This window comes from Canis lupus, chromosome 15 (genome assembly GCF_048164855.1).
Source record: "Canis lupus baileyi chromosome 15, mCanLup2.hap1, whole genome shotgun sequence".
NCBI classification, from domain to species: Eukaryota; Metazoa; Chordata; class Mammalia; order Carnivora; family Canidae; genus Canis; species Canis lupus.
In genome coordinates, this window is record NC_132852.1 from 35,649,272 (window position 1) to 35,674,853 (window position 25,582).

At 33.4% G+C, this 25,582-nt stretch overlaps 1 protein-coding gene and 1 long non-coding RNA gene across 2 annotated transcripts in view; one reads left to right on the forward strand and one right to left on the reverse strand.

The window, feature by feature from the left end:
* LOC140604878 (disintegrin and metalloproteinase domain-containing protein 5-like) overlaps positions 1–25,582 on the forward strand; it is a 134,771-nt gene that overhangs the window by 38,086 nt on the left and 71,103 nt on the right. Inside the window, exons 11-13 of the mRNA XM_072776546.1 lie at positions 2,807–2,943; positions 8,994–9,183; positions 13,129–13,224. Coding sequence (XP_072632647.1) covers positions 2,807–2,943; positions 8,994–9,183; positions 13,129–13,224 — 423 coding nt within the window. The remainder of the gene's footprint in view (positions 1–2,806; positions 2,944–8,993; positions 9,184–13,128; positions 13,225–25,582) is intronic.
* Positions 2,970–25,582, reverse strand: part of LOC140604879 (uncharacterized) — a 36,783-nt gene continuing 14,170 nt past the window's right edge. Inside the window, exon 3 of the long non-coding RNA XR_012007697.1 lies at positions 2,970–3,218. This is a non-coding gene — a long non-coding RNA (uncharacterized lncRNA). The remainder of the gene's footprint in view (positions 3,219–25,582) is intronic.

Genomic DNA, 25,582 nt, shown 5'->3' on the forward strand with positions numbered 1-25,582 from the left:
GGTTTTAATTGTACATCTCATGGGATTCTATTTCCTCTCCTCTCTTAGCATATCAATTATATTAAAAAAAAAACTCCTTAGGCAGTTGTCATAGAGTTTACAGTATATATTTGCAACTAATTTGGTTGTAGTCTAGTTTGAATTAACTAACTGGACTAAAGTAGAACTAATCTAGTTTATTTTCATCAGGTATTGGAAGACATGCAGACATGGTAATGCAGGAAGAAGTTTAACATATAGTTCCCTAGAAACAGAAGGCATGCCTTGCAAGGGCCATAGAAGGAAGCATTAGGGTTGTTCAGGCAGCAAAGGGAGCATGGAGGAAATGTGGACAAGAGCCTTTGTTGGTTCTTTAAGGGAGGAATGGGTAAGGCAAAGTAAGCAGGCGTAGGTTTGGCTAGTTTGAATAATTTCAGCAGGCTTTCTTGCATAGAGACTGTCTAGTTTTCTGGTATCTGGCTCTAGTACCTGATTTTGGCAGGAGGAGAGTGGCCTGAGTATGTGAGCCTCATAAAAGAGGTGGTAGGGTATATGGGCTCTAGGTTGATTGGTTTCCATATGAAAGGCACACTTGCAGGTAAGTTGTTTTATTATCTTAATTGGGTAACCCTGGGAGGAGTCTAGCATTGGCAAGGCCCCAGATATCTAAACATCACAATACAGAAAATCAAAGTCATTTCTGTAACGAATGCAATTAACCCATTAATACAATTTGATTCATATTACCAAATTTCAGGGATAATGAAATTACAGAATACGGCATAAGTTGTGCTAAACAGCAAAGAAAGCATTTTATTATGAGAGTAAAAGGGAGAAACACAAGTGGAAGTATAAGGAATCCTTGTAGGCCAGTGCATAACTAAATTAAAGTACCTTGTATATAATGAGTCTTTATTTTTTTTTTTTAATTTTTAAAGGAATTTATTTTTTATTTTTTTTAAAGATTTTATTTATTTATTCATGATAGACACAGAGAGAGAGAGAGAGAGAGAGAGAGAGAGGCAGAGACACAGGCAGAGGGAGAAGCAGGCTCCATGCAGGGAGCCCGACGTGGGATTCCATCCCTGGTCTCCAGGATCGTGCCCTGGGCCAAAGGCAGGCCCTAAACCGCTGCTCCACCCAGGGATCCCCTATAATGAGTCTTTATATACATGAAGGCAAGACATATTATGGATCAAGGATGCCTTCTCTGAATAGTTCTTTATTTGCCACTTGTTCACAGTGCTGTAGCCTGGGCCATAAGGAACCCGTCACCTTTTTAAAGACTATTTTTTAAGAACAGTTTTAGGTTCACCACATAACTGAGTGAAAGGTAACACAGACTACCCATATACCACTTGCCCATACACATGCACAACCTCCCTCATTATCTACATCTCTCACCAGAATGGTATATATTTTACTAAGGATGAACCTACATTGACCCATCAAAATCACCCAAAGTCCATAGTTCACATTAGGACTCAATCTTGGCATTGTATATGAGTTTGGACAAAAGATGATAGTTCTCCATTATCATAGTATTATTATGCAAAATATTTTCATTGCCCTAAAAATCCTCTATGTTCTGCCTATTAATTTCTCCCCTCCCTGCCTGCAAAAATGGACCTTTTTATTGTCTCCATAGTTTTTTTATGGACTCCCATGTAGTTGGAATCATTCAGTATGTAGCCTTACTTTTTTCACTTAGTAATATGCACTTAGACTTCCTCCATTTCTTTTCATGACTTGATAGCTCATTTCTTTTTAATGCTGCATAATATGCCATTGTCTGAAATATATCACAATTTATTTATCTGCTCACCTATTGAGGGACATCGTAGTTACTTGTGAGTTTTGGGAATTATGAATGAAGCTTCTATAAACATCTTTGTGTAGAAATTGGAAATGACCCGAAGGAGAACAATGATACTTCATGAGGGTTATTAATTTTCTATTTCTGTGTAACCTATTACACCAAACTTAGCAGATGAAAACAATTCAGTTATGTGGGCCAAGAGTCTAGGTGCATGAGGTCAAGGTGTCAAGGAGTGCTGTAATTATCTCAGGGTTCAACATAGAAAGGATTTGCTTCCAAAGTTAGTCATTTTGCTGTAGCAGATCTCATAAAATCTGTTTCAAACTCATGCATGTGGGCCTCTCTAGAAGCCTACTTCATGATGTCACAGCTGGCTTCACCTAGAGAGACTGAGTGAGACTTAGAATCCAAGTCAGTCTTTTTTTTTTTTTTTTTTTCTTCTACCACATCACACAGGAAACCAGGAAGTCAGTCTTTTTATAATCTATCTTGGAAATGATGAGCCATCTGCTCTGCTACATTTAGTTAATTAGAAGTCAGTAAGTCCAACCTATACACACAGGATAGGAATACACAAGGACGTGAATGCCAGGAGGTGGATCATTGGGATTCATGTCAGAGGCTGCCTACTACAAAGAGAATGTACAATTGATTGTTAAAATAAAAGATTAAAGTCATTTTATTTAAAATGACTCAAAGAATCAATACAGTATGGTGTTTGAGACTCTGTTAGATTAGCTAGGTAGCTAGTATTGTCATTAAGTATTAGTATTTTGAAATTAAACTATTTGTTCACTCATCCATATTTAATGTCTATGGTCCATATGCTTATATAACTCTACTACAGTTGGATCTACGTAGGCATTTTGAATGCATTGATTTTAAAAATGAGTTTATGTACTATTTTTTATTATTTAGCATAGCATACACTAACTTTTTATTATAGTAATTTTATTATAGAATAGTATAGGATTCTTAGCTAACTCTTTTCTTTTTCCTTATATTTAGTATCCAGAGGGTTTATCCTTGGAGTCATACACTGTCAGTATCGTGCAGTTGCTTGGCTTTAATCTGGGATTGAGTTATGATGATCCTGACATTTGCTATTGTTCAGGAGATGTTTGCACAATGTCACGTAAAGCAGTGTAAGATAATTTTCTTTATTGCACATATTCCTTTAAAAATTTTTGTTTGTTTTGGTTAGGAATTTTTATACTTCTATTAACCAAACTGCACTGACAATTACAGAACACTATACCCAACAACTATAGAATACATTCTTTTCAAGTACAATGGAACACATGCCAAAATAGGACCGACACTCTTGCAGGCCTCTCCATGCCTGATGAAACTCTTCCTCCTTCCTAAATTCTGGAGTCTGGCTTGTATTTTTCTCCCTTGGCCAGATTGAAAGCAACCTCTAGGGAAAAAGCATATGAATTGTGTAAATTCAGTAATGCCACATAAAGCTAAATGCTTTGATAATTCCATTTAAAACTGGCATTGTACAATAAAGGATGAACAGTACAATTCATATTAACAATTAAGAAAATTGTTTTATTTAGAAAGATGTTAAATTGTAAATAAATAACACCATGACCTATTGAGAGAGACTGCTGAGGAAAGGAAAACACTTTATTTTAGTGACATTAATAATATATTTTCCCTGCTTTATAAGTAGGGAACCCTATATTTCCACTTTGCTTGGGTTCCCACAAATTATGTGGCCAGTCCTGGTTGTTCCACATAAAGACTTGGTGTGCTTAGTATGTTCAATTTAAATTATTTTAGTTGGTGTGTAGCGTTACCTCATAGTGGTTTTAACCTGCATTTCTTTCTAAGTTAATGATATTGAATGATGTTGAACATATTATCATGCTTAATAGCTTTGTATATTTTCTTTGAAGATCCTATTCAAAAATCTTGTCAATTTAAAGAAAAACAAAGTAGAAATTTTCACACTTTTATTGAGTTGTAAGGATTGTTTATATTCTGGTTTGGAGTTCTTTACCAGATACCTGATTTTCAAATATTTCTTTCTTATTGTGCTTTTTTTGAGAAAAATTTTTTGATGAAGTATAATTTATCAATTTTTTGCATCATGGTTTTATAGCTCTTATATTAATTTTTATGATACATTTTGAATAAATTATGTATATGTGTTTAAGTTCCTTTTTATTTTTGCTAGGTAGGTTTCTGGTTATTCCAATGTCATTGTTTGAAAAGATCATCCTTTCCCCCACTTAATTAATCTTTTGTACTTTCATGTGTATTTTATTATAAGCTTTCTAATTTTTATGAAAACTCTTGCTAAGATTTTGGTAAGTATTGTGTTGTTTAATTGCATAGGCCAATAGTGGGAGAACTGTCATCTTAATAATGTTGAGTCTTTTAATCCTTGAGTATGATATATGTCTTTATTAATTTGGGTCTTCTTTAATTTTTCTCAGCAATATATTGTTTTTTGCAGTTTATATGTCTTGTACTTGTTTTGTTAAATTTATCTTCAAATATTTTATTTCTTTTTATTTTTTTTACTATTATGAATAGAATTGTATTCTTTATTTCATTTTCAGATCGTTCATTGCTAGTTCATTTGCTGTATTGCCAGTCCAGTGGAAAGCTTTTCTGGTAGGCAGGTTACTATTACTAGGTTTCCCTGTCAGTATTAGTCTGTCTCAAACCTAATCAATACTGAGGTTTCCTCTGAGAAGAACATGAAGTGCAGCTAGAACAGTATAGGTTCACTTACAACCCCTTTCTGCTGTTTTCCCATGTTCTAACTGTGTAATTTCTGGCCAGGGCTTCCAGGCTTTAAACAATTTGTGTTTAGTTTCTACAGAACTTTGGCATCTGCCAAGAATTTAGAATCACATTTTCTGTTCAGCTATTAATTTTGGAATCCATATTTAGTTTTATAAGATTTTCTCTGTTTTTAGTTTTGAGTTTTTGGCTCATGAATTTTATTTGTTTGTTGATAAGAAATGTAAGAGTGGAGTATTAATAAAATTCAATTTAGTTCTATAATGTCAAGAATTTAGAAATTAAGGGCTCAGTTGATTAAGCACCTGACTCTTGATTTTGGCTCAAGTCATGATCTCAGGATTGTGAGCTTGACCCTGGTGTGGAGCCTGCTTAAGATTCTCTCTCCAGGGGGAGGGGTAAGGGGGAGGTAGGGTAAGGGGTGGGAGGAGTAGGGGCACCCTGAGATTGTCCTGTTCCTCAAACACAGCCAGATAGTTATAAAATCATTATTAACACCCAAGAAATCAATCAGATTCTGAAAGAACAAAATCTGCCAAGTCTTAAGTAGAAAAATGGCCACATTTTGGGAGGTAAGAGGTGTGTAAGTTCATTTGGGGTAGATAAAGCTGTGGATCTGGTGGTAGGGAGGGAACCTGCTTATAGCTGCTATTGCAAGGTATTAGAAGCTGCAGAGCACAAAATCTGAACCTTTGGAAGTTTGCTACTGTCTGGAATGTGCCTGGCTTAAAGCTCCTTAGATGGCAAAGAAGGATAGAATCCCAAGAGTGACAGGGTGCCCTGAGGATACCCTGGAATGCAGGAAGAATGGGTGGTACCAAGTTGATGCACTGTTCCCAGGCATGGGAACCAGGAAGCCAGAGGAGAGGAGCAGATCTTAGTGCTGGCTTTTACTATAAACTATGAACTGTGGCATGGTCCTGCAACAGTTTTCCTGGGATGAGAGCAGTGAGTCTTGTTGCCAGCTTTCTGCTATAAACTTCGAACTGCTAAATGGTCGTGTGACTACTTTCCTGGGACTGACTGGCATGTATGGTGACATCCTCCCCAGGAGGAACAGTGCAGTTCCATGCCACAAGAGTTCCTGAAATTTGAAGTTTTGAAACTCAGTTGCATGCCTGAGATAGAAAGGCTTGGACACAGGCAGGGTGAACATAGGGTTCAGATGGAAACCGGGGACACAGATGTGACTGATTGCTCTTCTGTGAGGGCTCACTGAAGAGTAGGAGGTACAAAGTTCTAGCTTGGAGGCTAGAAAGCTGGTCACAGCAATTTTCATCCCCACCATCAGTGTTGAAAGGCTTTAGGAAACAAAACAGTACCGCCTAGTGAAGGCCATGGCCACCTACACTTAGCTCTGCCACCCCCTGTGCCCTGGAAATGCATTCTCACCAAAACAAGTCAGCCTGAGAATCAGCACAGCAGGGCCCTTCCCCAGAATACCAGCACAAACAACTAGCTCACACTAAGATTATTGGACACAGAGTACTGCAAGTATTAGCTCTAGGGGAAGTAGGATGTAGCTTCCTTTTTACTTTTATTCTTTTATTCTTATTTTTTTTCATTTATTTTATGTTTTCTGATTCCTTTTTAAATCTTTTATTATTAAATTTTAAAAGTTTTATTGTTATATATATATGTACACATATATATAGTTTGTTTGTTTTTTTTGCTTACTTCCATCTTACTTCATTTCTTTTTTTATCTTGGGACCTAGATTCTTTTGACAAGCAGACCAAAACACACCTTGTTTTTTTTTTTCTTGTCCCCCCAGCCCCGCTGCCCCATTTTCTTTGTTTTACTTTGTTGTTGTTGTTTGATCTTCTTTCTCTTTCTTTTTTTTCCTTTCTGGACAAAAAGATGAGATGGAAGAATTCACCCCAAAATAAAGAACATGAGGTAGAACACATGGCCAGGGATTTAACCAATATATATATAAGTAAGATGTCTGAAGTAGAATTTAAAGCGATTGTTATAAGGATACTAGTTGGGCTTGAAAAAGACATACAAGACACTAGAGAATTCCTTACTGTGGAGATAACAGAACTAAAATCTAGCCAGGCCGAAATTAAAAATACTATAACCAAGATGCAGTCCCAAGTGGAAGCCACAAACACAAGGATGGAGGAATCAGAAAAGTGGATTAATGATATAAGAAGATAAAATTATGGAAAATAATGAAGCTTAAAAGAAGAGGGAGAGAAAACTGTTAGATCACCAAGATAGACTTAGGGAACTCAGCAATTCCATAAAGTGAAATGATATCCATATCATAGGAGTCCAAGAAGAAAAGCAGGGAAAAGGGGCAGAAGGTTTATTAGAACAAATTATAGCTGAGAACTTCCCTAATCTGGGGATGGAAATGGGCATTCAAGTCTAAAAAGAACAGAGAACTCCCCTCAAAATCAACAAAAAGAGGTCAATTCCATGACATATCACAAGGAACTTGCAAAATCCAAAAGACTCCACCCCAAAATTGCTAGAACTGATACAGGAAAATTCAGTAAAGTCACAGGATATAAAGTCAATGCACAGAAGTCTGTTGCATTTCTATACACCAACAATGAAGCAGCAGAAAGGGAAATCAAGGAATCAATCCCATTTGCAACTGCACCGAAAACCATATGATACCTAGGAATAAACTTAACCAAAGAGGTAAAGGATCTATACCCTGTAGAATGTATAAATTGAAGAAGACACAAAAAATGGAAAAACATTCCATGTTCATGGATTGGAAGAACAAATATTGTTAAAATGTCTATGCTATCCAACATACACATTCAATGCAATCCCTATCAAAATAACACTAGCATTTTTCAGAGAGCCAGAACAAAGAATCCTAAAATTTGTATGCAACCAGAAAAGACCCCAAACATCCAAAGTAATGTTGAAAAAGAAAAGCACAACTGAAGGCATCAGAATTCCAGACTTCAAGCTGTTTTACAAAGCTGTGATCATCAAGACAGTATGGTAGTGGCACAAAAGCAGACACATAGATTAATGGAAGAGACTAGAGAATCCAAAAATGGATCCTCAGTTCTCTCTATAGTCAACTAGTCTTCGACAAAACAGGAAAGAATATCCAGTGGGGCGGGGAGGGGGAAGTCTCTTCAACAAATGATGTTGGGGAAATCAGACAGCCACCTGCAGAAGAATAAAACTGGATCACTTTCTTACACCACACACAAAGCAAACTCAAAGTGAATGAAAGACATAAATGGGAGACAGAAAACCACCAAAATCCTTGAGGAGAACACAGGCAACAACAACCTCTTTGACCTCAGCTGCAGCAACTTCTTGATAGACACATCTCCAGAAGCAAGGGAAAGAAAAGCAAAAATGAACTCTCAGGACTTTATCAGGATAAAAAAGCTCCTACATAGCAAAGGAAACAGTCAACAACACTGAAAGGCAACCCACCGAATGGGAGAAGATATTTGCAAATGACATATCAAATAAAGGGCTAATATCCAAGATCTATAAAGGACTTGTCAAACTCAACACCCAGAAAACAAACAATCCAGTCATGAAATGGGCAGAAGACATAAGCAGACATTTCTCCAAAGAAGACCTACACATAGCCATTGATTGGCACATGAAGAAATGCTCCATATCACTTGTCATCATAGGGTGTACTAGGTTATGCAAAATAAGTCAGTCAGAAAAAGATAAATATATGACTTCCCTAAAATGTGGAATCTAAGAAACAAAACAGATGAACATAGGGGAAGGGAAGGAAAAATAAGATAAAAAAGAGAGAGATACAAACAATATGAGACTCTTATCAATAGGGAACAAACAGGGTTGCTGGAGGTGGGCAGAAGGATGGGGCAATTGGGTGATGGGTATTAAGGGGGGCATTTGGTTGCCTAATTTGTTGGCATATAATTATTTGTAATCTCTTAGGATTGTATTTCTTCAGTGTCAACAGGTTTTTATTTGAAATGTTCAATTATGTTGAGCAAAAGCTCTAAAAATACTATTAAAATTAATACAAACATGTTTATATAATCATTACAAGAATTTCGTTATATTAAAATCATATTAAAATTTAAAAAATGTTAAATACTGATGCTTAAAATTTAAAATTCAGTTGTTTGGCATTGGGAAAGTAAATAAAATGAACACAGTGCTTATATTTACAGATTTAATAATGGTCTCAAGATAGATAAAAAATACTGTGACTTTTTAAAAACAGGATGGATGACAATAAAAAGATTTTGTATTTTTTTCATTACAATAATTTTCTTGGTGAAACTTAAAATGTGTGATATAACAATAGTATGTTTTGCAATGCAGTGAATATTTTTAAAAATGCGCTTTTTTTTCCCCACAATGCTTTTTAAATCTCTTTTCAGAATACCATACATTAGTGGAAATGCAGATATACAGCAATAATTTTTGTCATATCCATTTTTTAAAAATATTTTAGGCAGTCTGGGGGTGTAAAGGAGTTTAGCACCTGTAATTTGGATGACTTCAAATACTTAGCTTCACATTCTGGCTTTGAATGTCTTCGGAACATCCTTCCTGAAATACCAGTTTATAAACAAAGACAGAGGAGAGTATGTGGTAATGGGAAATTGGAAGAAGGTGAACAATGTGATTGTGGCACTATAGAGGTTAGTAGAAAATTTTTAAATTAAAAAAATTCCTATATGTATCTGTATATAGGTAAAAAAGTATGTGTATATATGTGTATAACAGGTAAAAAAGATGAAGACCTTGTTTCTTAGAAAAACAAATGGAAAAAGATCGACTTTGGGGAAGATGGAAGCCTTCAAGTTTCTGATTTTTGCCTTTTTTTTGAAGTGGTACCAAAAGCCTTTTAGATAATGTTTACCTTCATAGATTGCCTTCTGACCTTCATAGATTGCCTTCTGATATTTAGTGTATGTGTCAACTCCAAATTCATAATTAGTTATCACGAAGGGTGTCTAAGGATTTGAGATATACCCTTAATACAAACAATAACAAAGACAGGAATATCTAAAGACAATAGACTGTTACCAGTGGAATTGCAAAATGCATTGTTTGCTATATAAAGCAGAAAGCTTTCTATTGACAGATGATGCCAGTTGAAAGTATGTTTTTTAAAAAATCTATCACCTGTAGAAAATATAAAAATGTAGCTATAGAAAATTGTGGCTCTACGACTCAGTGTGAGAGGGGAAAACCCTGAAAGTGAGAGAAACTGTGAAAGTGGTACAACCTAAAATCTGATGATCAATTTTACACATATTTGGCTTACTGCTAAAATATGCATGGCCCAGAATTACCCTATAGGACAAAAAAATAGGATGAGACTCTTAAAGATATAGGTGCCCCAGGTAAGCCCTGTGAGTTTGACTGGGACTGCAACTGGAAATTAAAGAGAAATCTTAAGAAACAAGGAAATTACAGATAATTTGTACTCTGAAACCTAAGTGTTCTCTCTGCCTAAATCCTTGGCTGAATGTCACATTCACCAGAGAATCAGGCTAAAAATTCAGCAGTTGGAAGCCATATGAGTTGAGCAGAGATAGTTGTTGGAGAGATAAAGTTTATAGTTTGTACCCAGGTTACTTAACTGCCTACTTTTTTTTGCCTACTGGGCAAAAAATAAACAAACCAAAAGCATCTAGAAGGATACAGCTGAATACAGGCATTATATTGTTGTACCTATAATCTAACTATTAACCAAAAATTACTAGACATTCAAAGAATTGGGAAAATGTGAACCAGATTTAGGAAAAATATGCAGTTAAGGGAAACTGACTCTGAGAAGTCAAAGATATTGTATTTATCAGATAAAGACTTCACAGTAATTTTTTAATATATTAGGAGCATTAAAGGAAATTATGCTCAAATAATTTAAGGAAAAAAATTATCCTTGTGAATGAGGAGCTAAAGTATATCAACGTAGAAGTTCACTATAAAAAAACCCATATAAATTTAAAGTATAGAAATGAAAAGTACAATAACTGAAATAAAACAAAAAGCCGAAGAATTAATGAACTTGACCAAAAGCAGAATAATCAATGAAGTTGATCAATAGAACAATAAAAACATATAATCTATGGAACAGAGAGCAAAAGAGTTGAAGAAAAACAACAAAACCTTAGACACCTGAGAGGAAATATTAAGCCCAATGTAAGTGTAATTGGATTTCAAGATAAAGGAAAGAGAAAATAAATGACAGAAAAAAATTTGTAGGAGTAGTGCTGATTATTTTCCAAATTTGAAGGAAAACATTTACTTATGAATCCAAGATGCTCGTTAAACTATAAGTATATAGGCACGAAAAAACCCCACTTCTATACAGAGATCAATAAAACCCCCAGAGTCCCAAGATAACAGGAAAACTTAATTTCAGCCTAAAAAAATGACATATTAGGTACAGGATACAATGATACAAAATATAGCTAACTTCCTAAAAGTCATGGAGGTCAGTAGACTTTTAAATGACAAACATACTGAAAGAAAAAAGATCAAGGAAAAAGATATATATATTCAAAGAAGTTATCCTTTAAAGTGGAAGCAAATAAAATTATTCTCAGTTAAGCAAAAGCTGAGACAGTATATCACAATAAACTTACACTACAGAAAATTCTAAGACTTTAAAATATTTTAGGCGGAAGGGCCAACACAATAGATGATCAGTCTGATTTATAAGAGGATGAGCAAGGGAATTGGTAAATATGTGAGTAAATATAAATAATTATATGTGTCCTTTTTCTTTTCTGCTGTTAATTTTACTAACTACATTATATACACGCACAATATGTAAATACATATAATTATTCACTATGCATTGATATATACACCATACATATATGTGCATATAAATATGTATTTACATTTGTATTTATTATGCACATATACACCCATATATGTATGGATATGTATGTGTTAATGGATTAATATATGTATATATGCATATAAACACTAATATATATACATAAACACATATACACACTTATGTGTATATACCTGTGTCTACATATCTACAGCTATATAATAATATAACAGCATTAAATATGAAAGGGTCCATTGAAATAAGCTGTTACAAGGTTTCTATAATTTACTTGAAGAAAATCGGTAGTAATTTTAAGTAGATTATAGTATTTCAAAGAAACTGTAAATCCTAGGGCAAATATTGAAAAATTATACAGACATACAGCTAAAAAGCCAATAGAGGATTTATTGGCTAGATACAAAACATATTTCATCAGCATAAAATAAGACAAGAAGGGAAAAATTGAGGAACAAACACGAGATAGAGACAAATGGCAAAATAACAAATTGAAATACAGGTGTATTAATAATTACGTTAAATATAAATAGGACAGGCACTCTAATCAAAAGGCAAAGGTTGTCAGACTAGATAAAAATCAAGTGACAATCACATGCTATCAGTAAGAGATTCTTTTTAACCCCAAATACTCTGTATTGTAGAAAGTAATAGAACAGAAAAGGATATAACAAGCAAACAGCCAATATAAAAGAGCTATAGTGACTATATTAATATATAGTGTAGAGATATAGTAATGCTTCAAAATGATAAAAGGATAAATACATAAGATATAACAATAATAAATATATAAATTCATAAAAATATATTTACATATATACACACATTAAATCTTCAAATTTCATGAAGCAATCACTGGCAGAACTAATGAGAGAAACTTAAAAATCTACTATCATATTTGGAGATTTATTTCGCATCTCTCATTAACTGATAGAACAACTAGAAAAAAAAAAGCAAGGATATAGAAGACCTGAACAGTACTACAAACCACCTTAATGTAATGATATTTATTGGTTACTATATTTAACAACTTAAATATATAATTCCTTTAAAAGAAAATTGGAATATTTATTAGGATAGAATATATTTTGAGGCATGAAATAAATCTCAACATATTTATTTTATGTTGAGAATTAAATTAGAAATCAAGTTTAATAAAATATCTTAAGAAGCCCCCAATATTTGGAAATTAAACTGTAACTTCTAAATGGCCCTTGGCTCAAAGAAAAAATTACAAAAGCAATTTTAGGATATATATTTAGCATTATGTACATTTAAACATAATGTCAAAATCTATGAGATTCATTTAAAACATTACAAGGAAAATCTATAGAAATAAAAGATTATATTAGAGAAGAAGAAAGGTAAAAACTCAATTAGAATGCTTCAGGTAACTAAAATACTAGTCTAAGTTAAACCTAATATAAATAGAAGGAAATAATGATAAAGATAAAAGTAGAAATCAATGAGATAGAAATCAGAGAATGAAAATAAAAGCTAGTGCTTTGACAATAATCAGTGCTTTTGACAATAATATTTGATAGGTCTCTTGCTGTGCTGATGAAAGAGATATGAAAGAAAAAAGAAATTTCTAGTATCAGGAACAAAAGAGGATACATTACTTACTGCACATCCTACATATATTTAAAATAAGGAATATTAAAAACTACTCTGTATAAATAAATTTGGCAATTTAGTTGGAATTGGCAAGTTTCTTAAAAGACAAATTATAATTGATGTGAGAAGAGACCATTTGAATTTGTCTATTTTACAGACTTGTACGCATAAAGCCTGCTGTGACCCTAGGTCGTGTGTAATAAAAACTGGTAAACAATGTGGTTCTGGGGAATGCTGCACGCCAGATTGCAAGGTAAGAGGCAATCTATTTTATAGTAGCTCAGCATTAAATTCCTTGTATTTCTTGAAATACTTGTTTCAAAGAGATGGAAAATATGTTAATATCCTATCAGCCCTTCTCATTGTATCATATCCAAAAACATTGGACCCCTCTTACTCTTCTGTCCATTCAATAATCTGTCATTTCCAGGACTCTCATGTACATAATGCTTGATGATTCTCCTCTCTCAACTTGACTTCACATCTCTATACTATATTACAAATCTTTCTTGTACCCATTGAGATATTTCTGTAATCAAAATACATCTGAGCAACCCTCTTAAGGTCTTTTCTTTTTTTTTTAAAATAAATTCAATTAGAGTTCAGTAATTCTTCAGTTGCATAGAACATCCAGGTCTTATTTTCTAACACCATATCTTACATGGGGTCAAGAAGTTAGTTTTGTTTTGTTCTTTTCCATTAGCTAAATTCTCTTCATCTTCTTGTAAAGTCTTCTTGCACACTTGTGTGCAAGTGTGTGTTCCTTTGCAATTCAGTTATTGTTACAATCAACCAACCCCTCTTTATTGAAAACATTTAAAGAATTCCTGAATAATTTACCTACACTGGAACAATTAACTGGAATCCTAAAGAAAAAAGAAACTTCTGAAAAAGGCAAATGGCAGATGTCCATAAGATTGGAGAATGAATAAGCTTTTATCTTTAAATTTTTTCCCAAGATTTATTGAGATAAATTGACATATAACATTGTGTAAGTTTAAGGTGTACAATGTAATGATTTCATATAAGTATATATTTTTAAATGATTGCAATAAGGTTAAAACATCCACCACTTTACATAGAAAGAACACTTAACATTTAGTAAGAAACTTTCCAGTAAATAATATATTATTAACTTTAGTCACTATGCTATACATTAGATCCCCAGACTGATTCATTTTATTGCTGAAAATTTGCACCCTTAACCAACATCTTTCCATTTCCCCCACAGTTTTATTTCTTGTTTTCTGATTTGGATGCCTTTTAATTCTTTTTTCTTGCCTATTTGCTCTTACTAGGACTTCTAATGCTTTATTAAGTGGTAAGAATGGAGAACTTTGTCTTATTTTTGATCTCATAGGAAGATTTCAGCTTTTCACTATTGAAAATCATTAGTTCAAGTTTGTCATATATAGCCTTTATTATATTGATATATGTTTGTTCTATACCAAAACTGTTGAAAGCTTTTGTCATAAAAGTGTGTTGCATTTTGTCAGATTTTTTTCTGCATCACTTTGGAGGGTTATATAAGTTTTACCCCTACTTCTATTAATGGGGTGTATTATGTGCATTGATTACTGTGGTTGAATCATACTTGCATGCCAGGAATACATCTCACTTGATCTTGGCATATGATACTTTTAATGTGCTGTTGAATTTGGTGTGTTAGTATTTTGTTGAGAAAGTTTGCATCTGTATTCATCAGGGATATTGGCCTGTAATTTTCTTTTCTTGTAGTGTCCTTACCTGTCTTTGGTATCAGAGTAAAGTTGGCCTTATAAAATGAGTTTGGGAGTGTTCCCTCATTTTTAATTTTTGGGAGTCAGGAATATAAACATTAATTCTTTAAATATCTCATAGAATTCCCCTGTAAAACCATCTACTTCTGGTTAGAAGGTTTAATAATAAATTCAGTCCCTTTAGTTGTGAATGGTTTGCTGAAGTTTTCCATTTCTTCATGATTCAGTCTTGCTAGGTTGTCTGTCTCTAGGAATTTATTCATTTCTTCTAAAGGGTTATGCAGTTGGTAGGTAGATAATTGTTATAGTTGCCTCTTATGATACTTTGTATTTCTATTATATCAATTTTAGCGTCTCCTCTTTCTTTCATAATTTTATTTTATTGAGTCCTATCACTTTTTCTTTGTTAGTCTAGCTAAAGATTTGCCTTTTTAAAAATCTTTTCAAAACCCAACTCCTGGTTTAATGGATTTTTTTCCCCATTTGGCTCTTTGGTCTGTTCCATGTATTTCTGCCTGGTCTTTGTTATTTCCTCCCTTATACTAACTTGGGACTAAGTTTGTTTTCCTTTTTTACTTTCTTTGGGGATAAAGTTAGGTTATTTGAGATTTTTTTAATGTAGACATTTATTGCTGTAAACTTAGAACTACTTTTGCTATATCCCTTATGTTTTGGTAATGTTTTTTGTTTTGTTTTATTTTTGTTTATTTCAAGATGCTTTTCTGATTTTGTTTTTCCTTCTTTGGTCCATTGGTTGTTCAGGAGTATTATGTTAAGTTGCATATTTTGTGAATTTTTCTGCTTTTTTTTTAAGGTTTTATACCATTGTGCATGGAAATGATATTAGATTTTATTTCAATTCCCTTAAATTTCATAAAACTTGCTTTGTGGACCAACATATGTTTTATCCCAGAGAATGTTCCATGTGTGTTTGAGGAGAATGTGTATTTTGTTCCAGTTGGAAGGTCCATTTGGTCTATAGTTTTATTCAGGCCTGCCATTTTCTTCCCGATTCACCTTCTCATTGATCTATCCAATGTTAATAGTAGGGTATTGATGTCCTTTACTATTATTGAATTGCTGTCTATATATCCCTTCAGTCTGTCAATATTACTTAAGTTTTTAGGTACTCCAATATTTGGTGCATATATAGTTAAAACAAGTGTTATATTCATTTTTCTTGTTTGTGTGTGTGTGTTTGTGTGCAAGTGTGTGTGTGTGTGTATGTGACTGATTTGATTGCAAGTCTATTTTATCTGATTTAAGAATAGCAAACTCTGCTGTCTTTTGGTTACCATTTGTATGGAATATTTTTTCCTTTCCTTTATTTTCAGCATAAAAATGTCCTTAAAGGTAAATTGAGCTTCTTATAGCCAGTTTATTATTAGATCTTGCTTTTTATCCATTTTCCACTCTGTCTTTTGGTTAGAGAAAATCCATTTATGTTTAAAGTAATCACTGATAGTTAAGAACTTTCTATTGCCATTTTATTAATCATTTTCTGTTTTTATTTTTTTGTGTTCTCTTTCTCTTCATTCTTCTCTTGCTATCTTTCTTTGTGATTTATTTTTTTGGTAGTGGTGTGCTTTAATTTGTTTCTCTTTCTTCATTGTGATCATCATAAGGCTTACACAAAACATTTAATAGCTATAATAGTCTATTTTATAAGTTTTTTTAAAAGATTGTATTTATTTATTCATGAGAGACATAGAGAGAGGCAGAGATATAGAGGGAGAAGCAGGCTCCTTGTGGGGAGCCCAATGTGGTACTTGAACCCAGGACCTTGGAATCATGCTCTGTCTGAGCTGAAGTCAGATGTTCAACCACTGAGCCACTCAGGCATCCCTATTTTTTAAGTTTTTAATTCTAGTTACTTAACATACAGTGTTATATTAATTTTAGGTATACAATATAATAATTCAGTATTCCAGTAGTTCCATATTTCTCCCTGTGGTCATCACAATAAGTTAACTCCTTAATTTCCATCACATATTTAACCCCTTGCCTCACCTACCTTCCCTCTGATAACCATCAACTTGTTCTCCATAATTAAAAATCTGTTTCTTGATTTGACTCTCTGTTTCTCTCTCTCATTTTTTCTCGTTGCTTATTTGTTTTATTTCCTAAGGCCCACATATGAGTGAAATCATATGGTATTTGTCTTCCTCTGTCTGATTTATTTCACTTAGTATTATACCCTAGCTCCATCCAAGTCATTGCAATGGCAATATTTCATTCTTTTTAATGGCTGAATAATATTCCATTGCATATATATACCGCATCTTCTTTACCCATTCATCAATCAGTGGACACTTAGGCTACTTCCATATCTTGGCTATTGTAAATAATGCTGCTACAAACATCTGGGTGCATGTATCCCTTTAAATTAGTGTTTTTGTTTTCTTTGGGTAAATACAATAATAGTAAATAGTGCAATTGTCAGAGTATAAGGTAGTTTTATTTTTATTTTTAAAATTTTTTATTTAAATTCCCATTTAGTTAAAATACAGTGTAATCTTAGTTTCAGGTATACATATAGTGATTCAAAACTTCCATACAACACCTGATGCTCATCACAAGTGCACTCCTTAATCTCCATTACCTATAATAGTCTGTTTTAAGCTGATAATTACCTATCTTCAATCACATACTAAAGCTTTACATTTCTAATTCTCATTTAATTCTCCACATTTTGTGCTATTAACATCACACTTTGCATCTTTTTATATTGTGCATCCTTTAACAAATCGTTGTAACAATATTTATAATACTATAACTTTTTACTTTACTTTTACAAAAGTCTTTTAGCTTTTGTACTACAGATAACAATATTTTCCACCATTACAGTAGTAAGATATTCTGAATATGAGTCTGTTTTTACATTTACCAGTGAGCTTTGTACTTTTATAAGTTTTTATAGGTTAGTGTCCTTTCATTTAATTTTGATGAAATCCCTAGAGATTTCTTATAAGGTCAAGAGGTGATGAGCTCACTTAGCTTCTGTTTATCTGAGAATGTCTTTAACTCTCTTAATTTCTGAAGGACAGTTTTGCCATGTATAGTTTTCTTATCCAGCATGTTTTTTTCTTTTGGCATTTTAAATTTAGCACCTCACTGTCTCCTCGTTTACATTTTTTTTTTTTTTGCACAGAAATCTCCTGATAACCTTATATGGATTCCCATATGTGTAATTTTTCTTTTCAATTTTTGCTTCAAAAGTTTTCCTTTGACTTTTCACATTTTAATTATAATTTGTCCTGGGCAATCTTCTTAGATTGTTCCTGCTTGAGTCATTTTAGCTTTCTGTTCCTGCCTTTATATACCTATTCAAGATTTGGGAAATTTTTATCTATTATTCTTTAAAAAATCTTTCTACTTTCTCTCTTCTTTCTCCTTCAGGGACTCTCAAAATATGAATTAAATTTGCTTATATTGTCTCATAATTCATGTAGGCTTTCTTCACTTTTTTTTTTCTTTTTGCCCATGTAACTGGCTAATTTCAAGTCAATAGTATTCAAGTTCACTTATTCTTTCTTCCTCATGATTGATTCTTATGTTGAAGCCCTTTAATGAATTTTTTGTTTCTGTTATTTTCTTCAACTTGAGGATTTCTGTTTAGGTCTCTTTAATGTTTTCTATTTCTTTATTCATTTTATTCTTACATGTTTTCCTGATTTTGTTCAGTTATCTATATGTGTTCTCTTGCATTTCATTGAGTTTCTTTAAGATGATTATTTTGAATTTTTGTGAAGCAACTCATGGATCTCCATTTTTTTAGATCTCAATTTTTTTGTGGTTGGTTACTCTAGCTTGATCAGTTTCTTTTTATGGTGTCATAGTTGTCTGATTCTTTGTGATCCATGTAGCCTTGGTTGATATCTGTGTGTCTAAAAGAGTAAACAACTCTTGCAGTCTCTATAGAATGCTTTCTGCAGGTAAAGATCTGTCAATTCCTAGGCTGATGGGATTAACTCCAGAATTGACAGTTGATGGGTTAGAGCCATTTTACAAGACTGTTGCTGGGTCTGTAGTGAGATCTGTAGTTGTTGAGCTTATTAACCTTGGGCTTGGGTGGGCATGGTCCTATTTGATTCCTATATGGGATTTCCTCTAGTACTTTGTTCAGTAGGATGACAGTGGAATAAGGGTATGCTTTAGGGCCCATAATTGGAGGCTCACACAGCATCTTATTACCAGTTGTGAGCATGGGTGTGACTCCCACTAGGTTCCTAGGAGGGCTCCTGCCAGATCACTTGATGGATCCTTTGTGGGCAAAGATAGCCCTGACCATGGCTTTGAATGGCTGGAACTGTGTTCCTGTGCTCTTTCAGGGTCCATGACCAGGACTGAGGTCTGGGGGCCTAGCTCTGGAGGCACAGATGGGAATGTCTCCTGCCAGGTCCCTGAGTAGGCTGGAGAACTCTCTGATAATGGCTGATAATGGGGCTAGATCCAAGTTTTCAGCCATTTCAGGATCTTCTTAGGCACAGTCTAGAATATATTCTGCTGGGTTCTTGTGTTGGGAGGACAGCTGGCAGGCTATGGCTTGTAGGGAATGAAGCTGACAATTGGGTCATTTCTGGATCTCCAGGAGTACATACAGGAGTGTATTCTGCTGATTTTCTCATCCAGCAGGAATGCTGATGGACTGCAGCTGTGAGGGGATTAAAGTCAAATATAGAAGTTTTTCCGGATTTCTGGGAGTATAGACAGAAGTGTTTCCTGACAGATCCCTTTGTTGGCAGGACTCTTAGTGGATTGAGGCTGGGAGGGGACTACCACATAATATGGGGCTCTTTTTGGGCTTCCAACACAATTGGGAATGTTTCCTGTGAAGTTCCTTGGCTGGCAAGATTGTTGGGGGCTGGAGCTGAATATAGGGCCTGTTCTGAATCTTTGGTACAGATGAGAGTGTCTCTTGTCAAATCCCTCTATCAGCAGGATGGTTCTCAGGCTGTTGCTGGTAGGAGCTGCAGCCTAGTCACAGGACCCTTTCAAAATAGTCAAACAGTGTGTGATGCTTACCTCCAGGTACTCCTGGACCACAGCTGATTCTGGGGCAATTTGAGGGTGTACATCTGGGATTAAGGTTTGTGTGCTTCTTACTCATGCATGGGTGGATGTGACTCCTGGGTACCTTGGCATATGATACTTATAGCAGGATCATTGCCGCTTGTGGCTGAGACAAGTCTTCAGGTATAGAGCTATTTCTGGGTCTTTAGTTGAGTCAGCAAGTAGCTGCCTGGGTGAGGGCAACTTACTCAACTCACCCAACTTTTCAAATTGGTTTCCTCAAACTTAAAGTTCACCTGGGTTTTGGTGTCTCCTACCTGGATTACAGAGCTTTTCTGGAGACACTTTTGTCTATGGATTGCTGTCATGTATTATTGCTGAACGGAAATATGAGTAGAGGATTCTTATTCTGCCATCTTGTGACATCATTCTTTGGATATGCTTTTAAAACTAAGTTGTAGGATACAGAAGCACTTTCAGGAAACTGTCATTCTCAAAGAATTATAAGGGTTGACCTCTTTGAATTAAGACAATGTTATAAGAAGAGAACTGAGAGCAATAAAATTGATGGTATATGAAATATTACAGATAAACTACATTTGCAACTTATGCATGAAATCAACACTAATCTTAGTGAATACCTAAATTTCTGTCCCTCAAATGAATCATAGAGTTGGAGGACAAATATTAAGCAGGTAGAGCCAAATGTAAGGGTTAGACCAGAAGGAAAAATAGAAAAAAATGGTACTGGAAATATTGTTTTCTTAATATCAAAGAAAAATTGGTGTAATTCAGTTAAATGTGGCAGCTAGACACCACTCTTCTTTGCTCATATCCTTAAAACTAATGTGCAGTAACAAAGTGTGGAGAAAACAACAAACAAAAGATACAAATAAAAACTCAGTGAAATTTAGATGAAATAAAAGGTTGACATAAGGAGCAGATACTCATTTACAGTTTATTTTCAGCTTGAAATTGTTTGTCTACTGACTATTTCAGAAAATATTTTACCCCATACTGAGGGGTATTACAGAAGATTAATCCTTAAACAAACAAATATTTAAAAGATAATTTCAGATAGTGATAAAGTGATTTAAAAATGAAATAGGGCAAAAGAATAAACACTGAGTGAGTGTGTATTTTAGAAATAGCTCTGTAAGGCATGACATTCGATCTAATACCTCAGTGACAAATAGAAGTATTGGTGTAGAGTATTCAAACAAAAGAAAAGTAATAGAAAGATTCTGAGAATGGGAAATGAATCAAGGAAGAAGAAAAATGGCTTGTTATGCTCTTACAATTTAATGACTGATAAAGAAATAGTGTATTGGACCTAGTATCCATGTCTTTCCAGAATTGTTCAAACATGTTTTTCTGCTCATTGATACTGATTAAAAGACAAAAGTGCCTAATTAGCATTTACTTCCAAAATATGGCTTCTTTATTATAAATGCCAATTCAAACCATAGTTAGGCAAGGTAGTTATATTATACACGTTTCTAGAACATGGTGGACAAATCAGACATTTTGTAAACTGGCTTCTGTTTTAAAGACAATAAAATAAAACTCTGGTAAATAACTTTGTAAAAATGAAGAATTCATATACGATATGATCAAGTAACTACTCGATTTGCTATAGAACATGGTCTCCTGGACTGAGTCTATGTGACTATACCCAGGTATGCTTGGCAATGGTTTTCTGTTTAATTTGAATGGTAGATTTTTTGAGATGCGATGTTTCATATGCTCTTTCTGGAGACCGCAACTACATATCTTTGGCAAAGCTTTGGCTAGCTTACTAATGCACCAACCATCTTGTATTTGTTTTGCTTTGGTCTACTTGGGCTCCCAAACCTTAATGAAGCATTAGGATATAAGTTTTGCTTTGTGCTCTGTTTTTTTGAAAACCCATACTATGATAGACAAGGTCAGAGTGGCAGGCAAGAGTCAGAATCTGTATGGTTATGTTATATTATTTATCTATTACTGCATAATATATTACCACCCCATTTTCCCTCATAGTTTCTGTGGGTCAGAAATCTGAGTGTAGCTTTGCTGGGTCTTCTGGCTTATGGCCTCCCACAACCAGACTAAAAATCATTGATATAGAATACTCATATCACACTGTCAAACAACTTAACCAAATTTACACTAAAGAATACTCCATCCAGCAACAGCAGAATATATAGACTTTACAAGCACACATTGAACATCTTTGAGGATGGACCATATGCTAGGCTATAAAACTAGGCTTAGTATATTTTAAAAGACTAAAATAATACTAAGTATATTTTCTGATATCAATAAAATAAAAAATCAACAAATAAAGGAAATTTAATCTACAAATTTTAGAAAGTAAATATATTTCTCCATAATCAGTGTGTCAAAGAAGAACTCACAAGGACATTAGAAATAATTTGAACTGAATGAAAACTAAAAAACAACATATTAAAACATATGGCATAAAGGTAAAGCAGTGCTTGGAGGGAAATTTTTACTTATAGATACTTATATTAGAAAATATGAAATAAATCAATAGCGTAAGCTTGTGCCTTGAAAGTCTATGAACAGAAGAGCAAATTAAATCCAAGGCAAATATAAGGAAGGAAATAAAGTTGAAAGGAAATCAGAGAAACCAAAATTGGTTCTTTGAGAAAAATAAATAAAATTGGATAAACATTTACCTAGACTATGAAAAAGAGGTTTCACAGAAATGTAAGCGGAGAATCAGTACTGATAGTACATAATTTTAAAGAATTATAAGGAAATCTGCTGGCCTGCCATATCCAGCAAATTAGACAACTTAGATAAAATAGGAAGACACAAATTACCAAACTGACTTAAGAAAAAAGTAGAAAATCTGAATGGAGAAGTAAATAAACTGAATCAGTAACTTAAAATCTTCCCACAAAGAAAAGCTCAGGTCCAGGTGAGTTTATTGGTGAATTCTATCAAACACTTAAAAAAAAGAAAGAGCATCAGTACTCCACAATCTCTTCCTGAAAATATGAGAAAAAAATCTTTCATTTTATGAAGATAGTATCACCTGGTTACCAAAGACATCACAGAAAACTGTAGACTAATATACCTCATGAATATGGATGCAAAAATTCTAAAAAAGTTACAAGCAGAATCAAGAAACATATGAAAAAGATTAAACAGCATGACCAAGAGGGATTTATCTTTGTAATATAAAGTTGGTTTAATTAATATAACACACCATGTTAATCAAAGGAAAAGAAAACACTTCCTAATCTCAAAAGATGCAGAAACAGAACCTACTCGTTATAAAATTACTAACACATTAGAAATGGGAAAGAACATAACCTGGTGGAGAGCATCTGTGAAAAATCTAGAGCTAACACACTAATGACAAAAGTCTGAGTGTTTCCCCCTAAAATCAGAAACAAAGCAAGGATGTAGACTCTCATCACTTCTATTAAAACATTGTACTAGAGATTCCAGAGAGTACAGTCAAGTAAGAAAATGAAATAAAGTCATCAAATTTGGAAGAGAAGTGCAACTAATTCTCCTTGTTTGCAGATGAAATGACCTCATATGTAAATAATCCTAAAGAATCTATCAAAAATACCTTTTAAATAAATGAGTTAGTCAAAGTCACAGGATACACAACTATACAAAAATGAACTGTATTTCTATAATAATAGAAGTGAATAATCTGAAAATTAAATTAGGAAAACAATTTCATTCACAATGGCATGGAAAAGTACTTAGGAACACATTTAATAAAAGTAATGTAAAACATATACATAACAAAACATTGCTGAGAAAAATTAAAAATCTAAATACATAGTAAAATGTTCCATGTGAATGGAATGAAAGACAGTATTGTTAAGACAACAATTTTCCTCTTTGTCAGAGGTACCCTGGTACTATCTCCAGGTTTAATGAATCAGTAGGACTCAGAGAATTCAGCATATAGCATACGTATCACTATGCATTATTACAACAAAAGGATACAAAGCAAAGCCAGCAAAGGATATCTTTCCATTTATTTGTGTCCTCATGAATTTTTCATCAGTGTTTTATATTTTTCAGGATCCAGATCTTTTACTTCCTTGATTAATTTTATTCCTAAGAATTTTACTCTTTTTGCTTCATGTTGTAAGTGGGATTTTTTTCCCTTAATTATTTTGTAGATAGCACATTCTTAGTATGAAAAAACTGATTTTTATATTTTTATTTTGTATCTTGTGACTTTACTGAATTCATTTTTTTCATTTTTTTTGTAAAGTCTTTAGAGTTTCCTTTATATAGGATAATATCATCTGCAGAGACAACTTGAATTCTCTTCCAATTTGGATGCCTTTTTTTTTTCTCTTGCCTAATTCCTGTGACTTGGACTTTCAGTACTAATCTAAATAAGAGTTATGAGAGAGGGCAGCCCGGGTGGCTCAGTGGTTTAGCGCTGCCTTCAGCCCAGGGCCTGATCCTGGAGACTTGAGATCAAGTCCCACGTCAAACTCCCTGCAAGGAGCCTGCTTCTCCCTCAGCCTGTGTCTCTGTCTCTGTGTCTCTTATGAATAAATAAATTTTAAAAAAAATCTTAAAAAAAAAAAAGGATGAGAGGGGGCAGTTTTGTCTTACTAGCCAAGGGCTTGTTATGTATGGCTCTTATTATGTTGAAGTACATTCCTTCTATACCTAGTTGTTGATAATTTTTATAATGAAACTATGTTGAATTCTGTCAAATGCTTTTTTTACATCTAGTGAGATGATCATATTATTTTTTATTTAAATTCAATTAGCCAACATATAGTTCATCACATTTTTATCTTTGCTTTTTTAATGTGATATATCACATTTATTGAATGGTATATGTTCAAACATCCTGGAATCTTAGTCATAAATCTCAGTTGGTCATGATGTATGATACTTTTTAATGTGCTATTGAAATCAGTTTGCTAGTATTTTATTGAGAATTATTATATTTACGTTCATCAGGTTTGTTCATCAGGTTAAAATTATATTGGCATTTAGTTTTCTTTTCTTGTAGTATATTTGTCTGACTTTGGTATTAGGATAATTCTGGCTTCATAAGATGAGTTTGGAAGTTTTTTTTCCTATTCAGTTTTTTGGCAGAGATGGAATAGGATTAACATTTAGTATTCCTTAAATGTTTGGAAGAATTCATCTGTGAAGCCATCTGATCCTGGGCTTTTCTATGTTGGGAGATTTTTAACTGATAACTGATTTGATCTCTTTACTCATTATTGATTTGTTCAGATTTTTCTATTTTTTTCATGAATCAATCTTGGTAAATGATTTCTAGGAATTTATCTCTTTCTTCTAAATTATATGATTTGTTATGTAGTATATATATAATTGTCGTCTCTCTTGTGTTCTTTTGAATTTCTGTGATATTTGTTGTAGTGTCACCTCTTTCATTTATAATTTCTATGAATCTTCTCTCTTTTTTTCTTAGTTTAGCAAAAGGTTTATCAGTTTTGTCTGTACAAAAACCAGCTTGCAGTTTCCCTGATGTGTTCTATTGTTTCTCTCATCTCTATTTTATTTATTTTTGTTTTAAATTTTATTTGTTTTTTTTTTCTGGTAACTTTGAACTTAGTTTGCTCTGTTTCTAGTTCCTTGACGTGTTAAGTAAGTTGTTTAATTAAGTTTTTCCTTCTTTTTATTGTTGATGTTTGTCACTATGAACATTTTTTTCAGAATTAAGCATTTAACGCATTCCTTAGTTTTTGAATTGTTATATTTCAATTTTTCATGTCTTGAAATTTTTTGATTCCTTCTGATTTCTACTTCAATATATTATTTGTTTGGGAGTATGTTGTTTCATTTCCACATATTTGTGATTTTTTTCTGCAATTATTTCTAGTT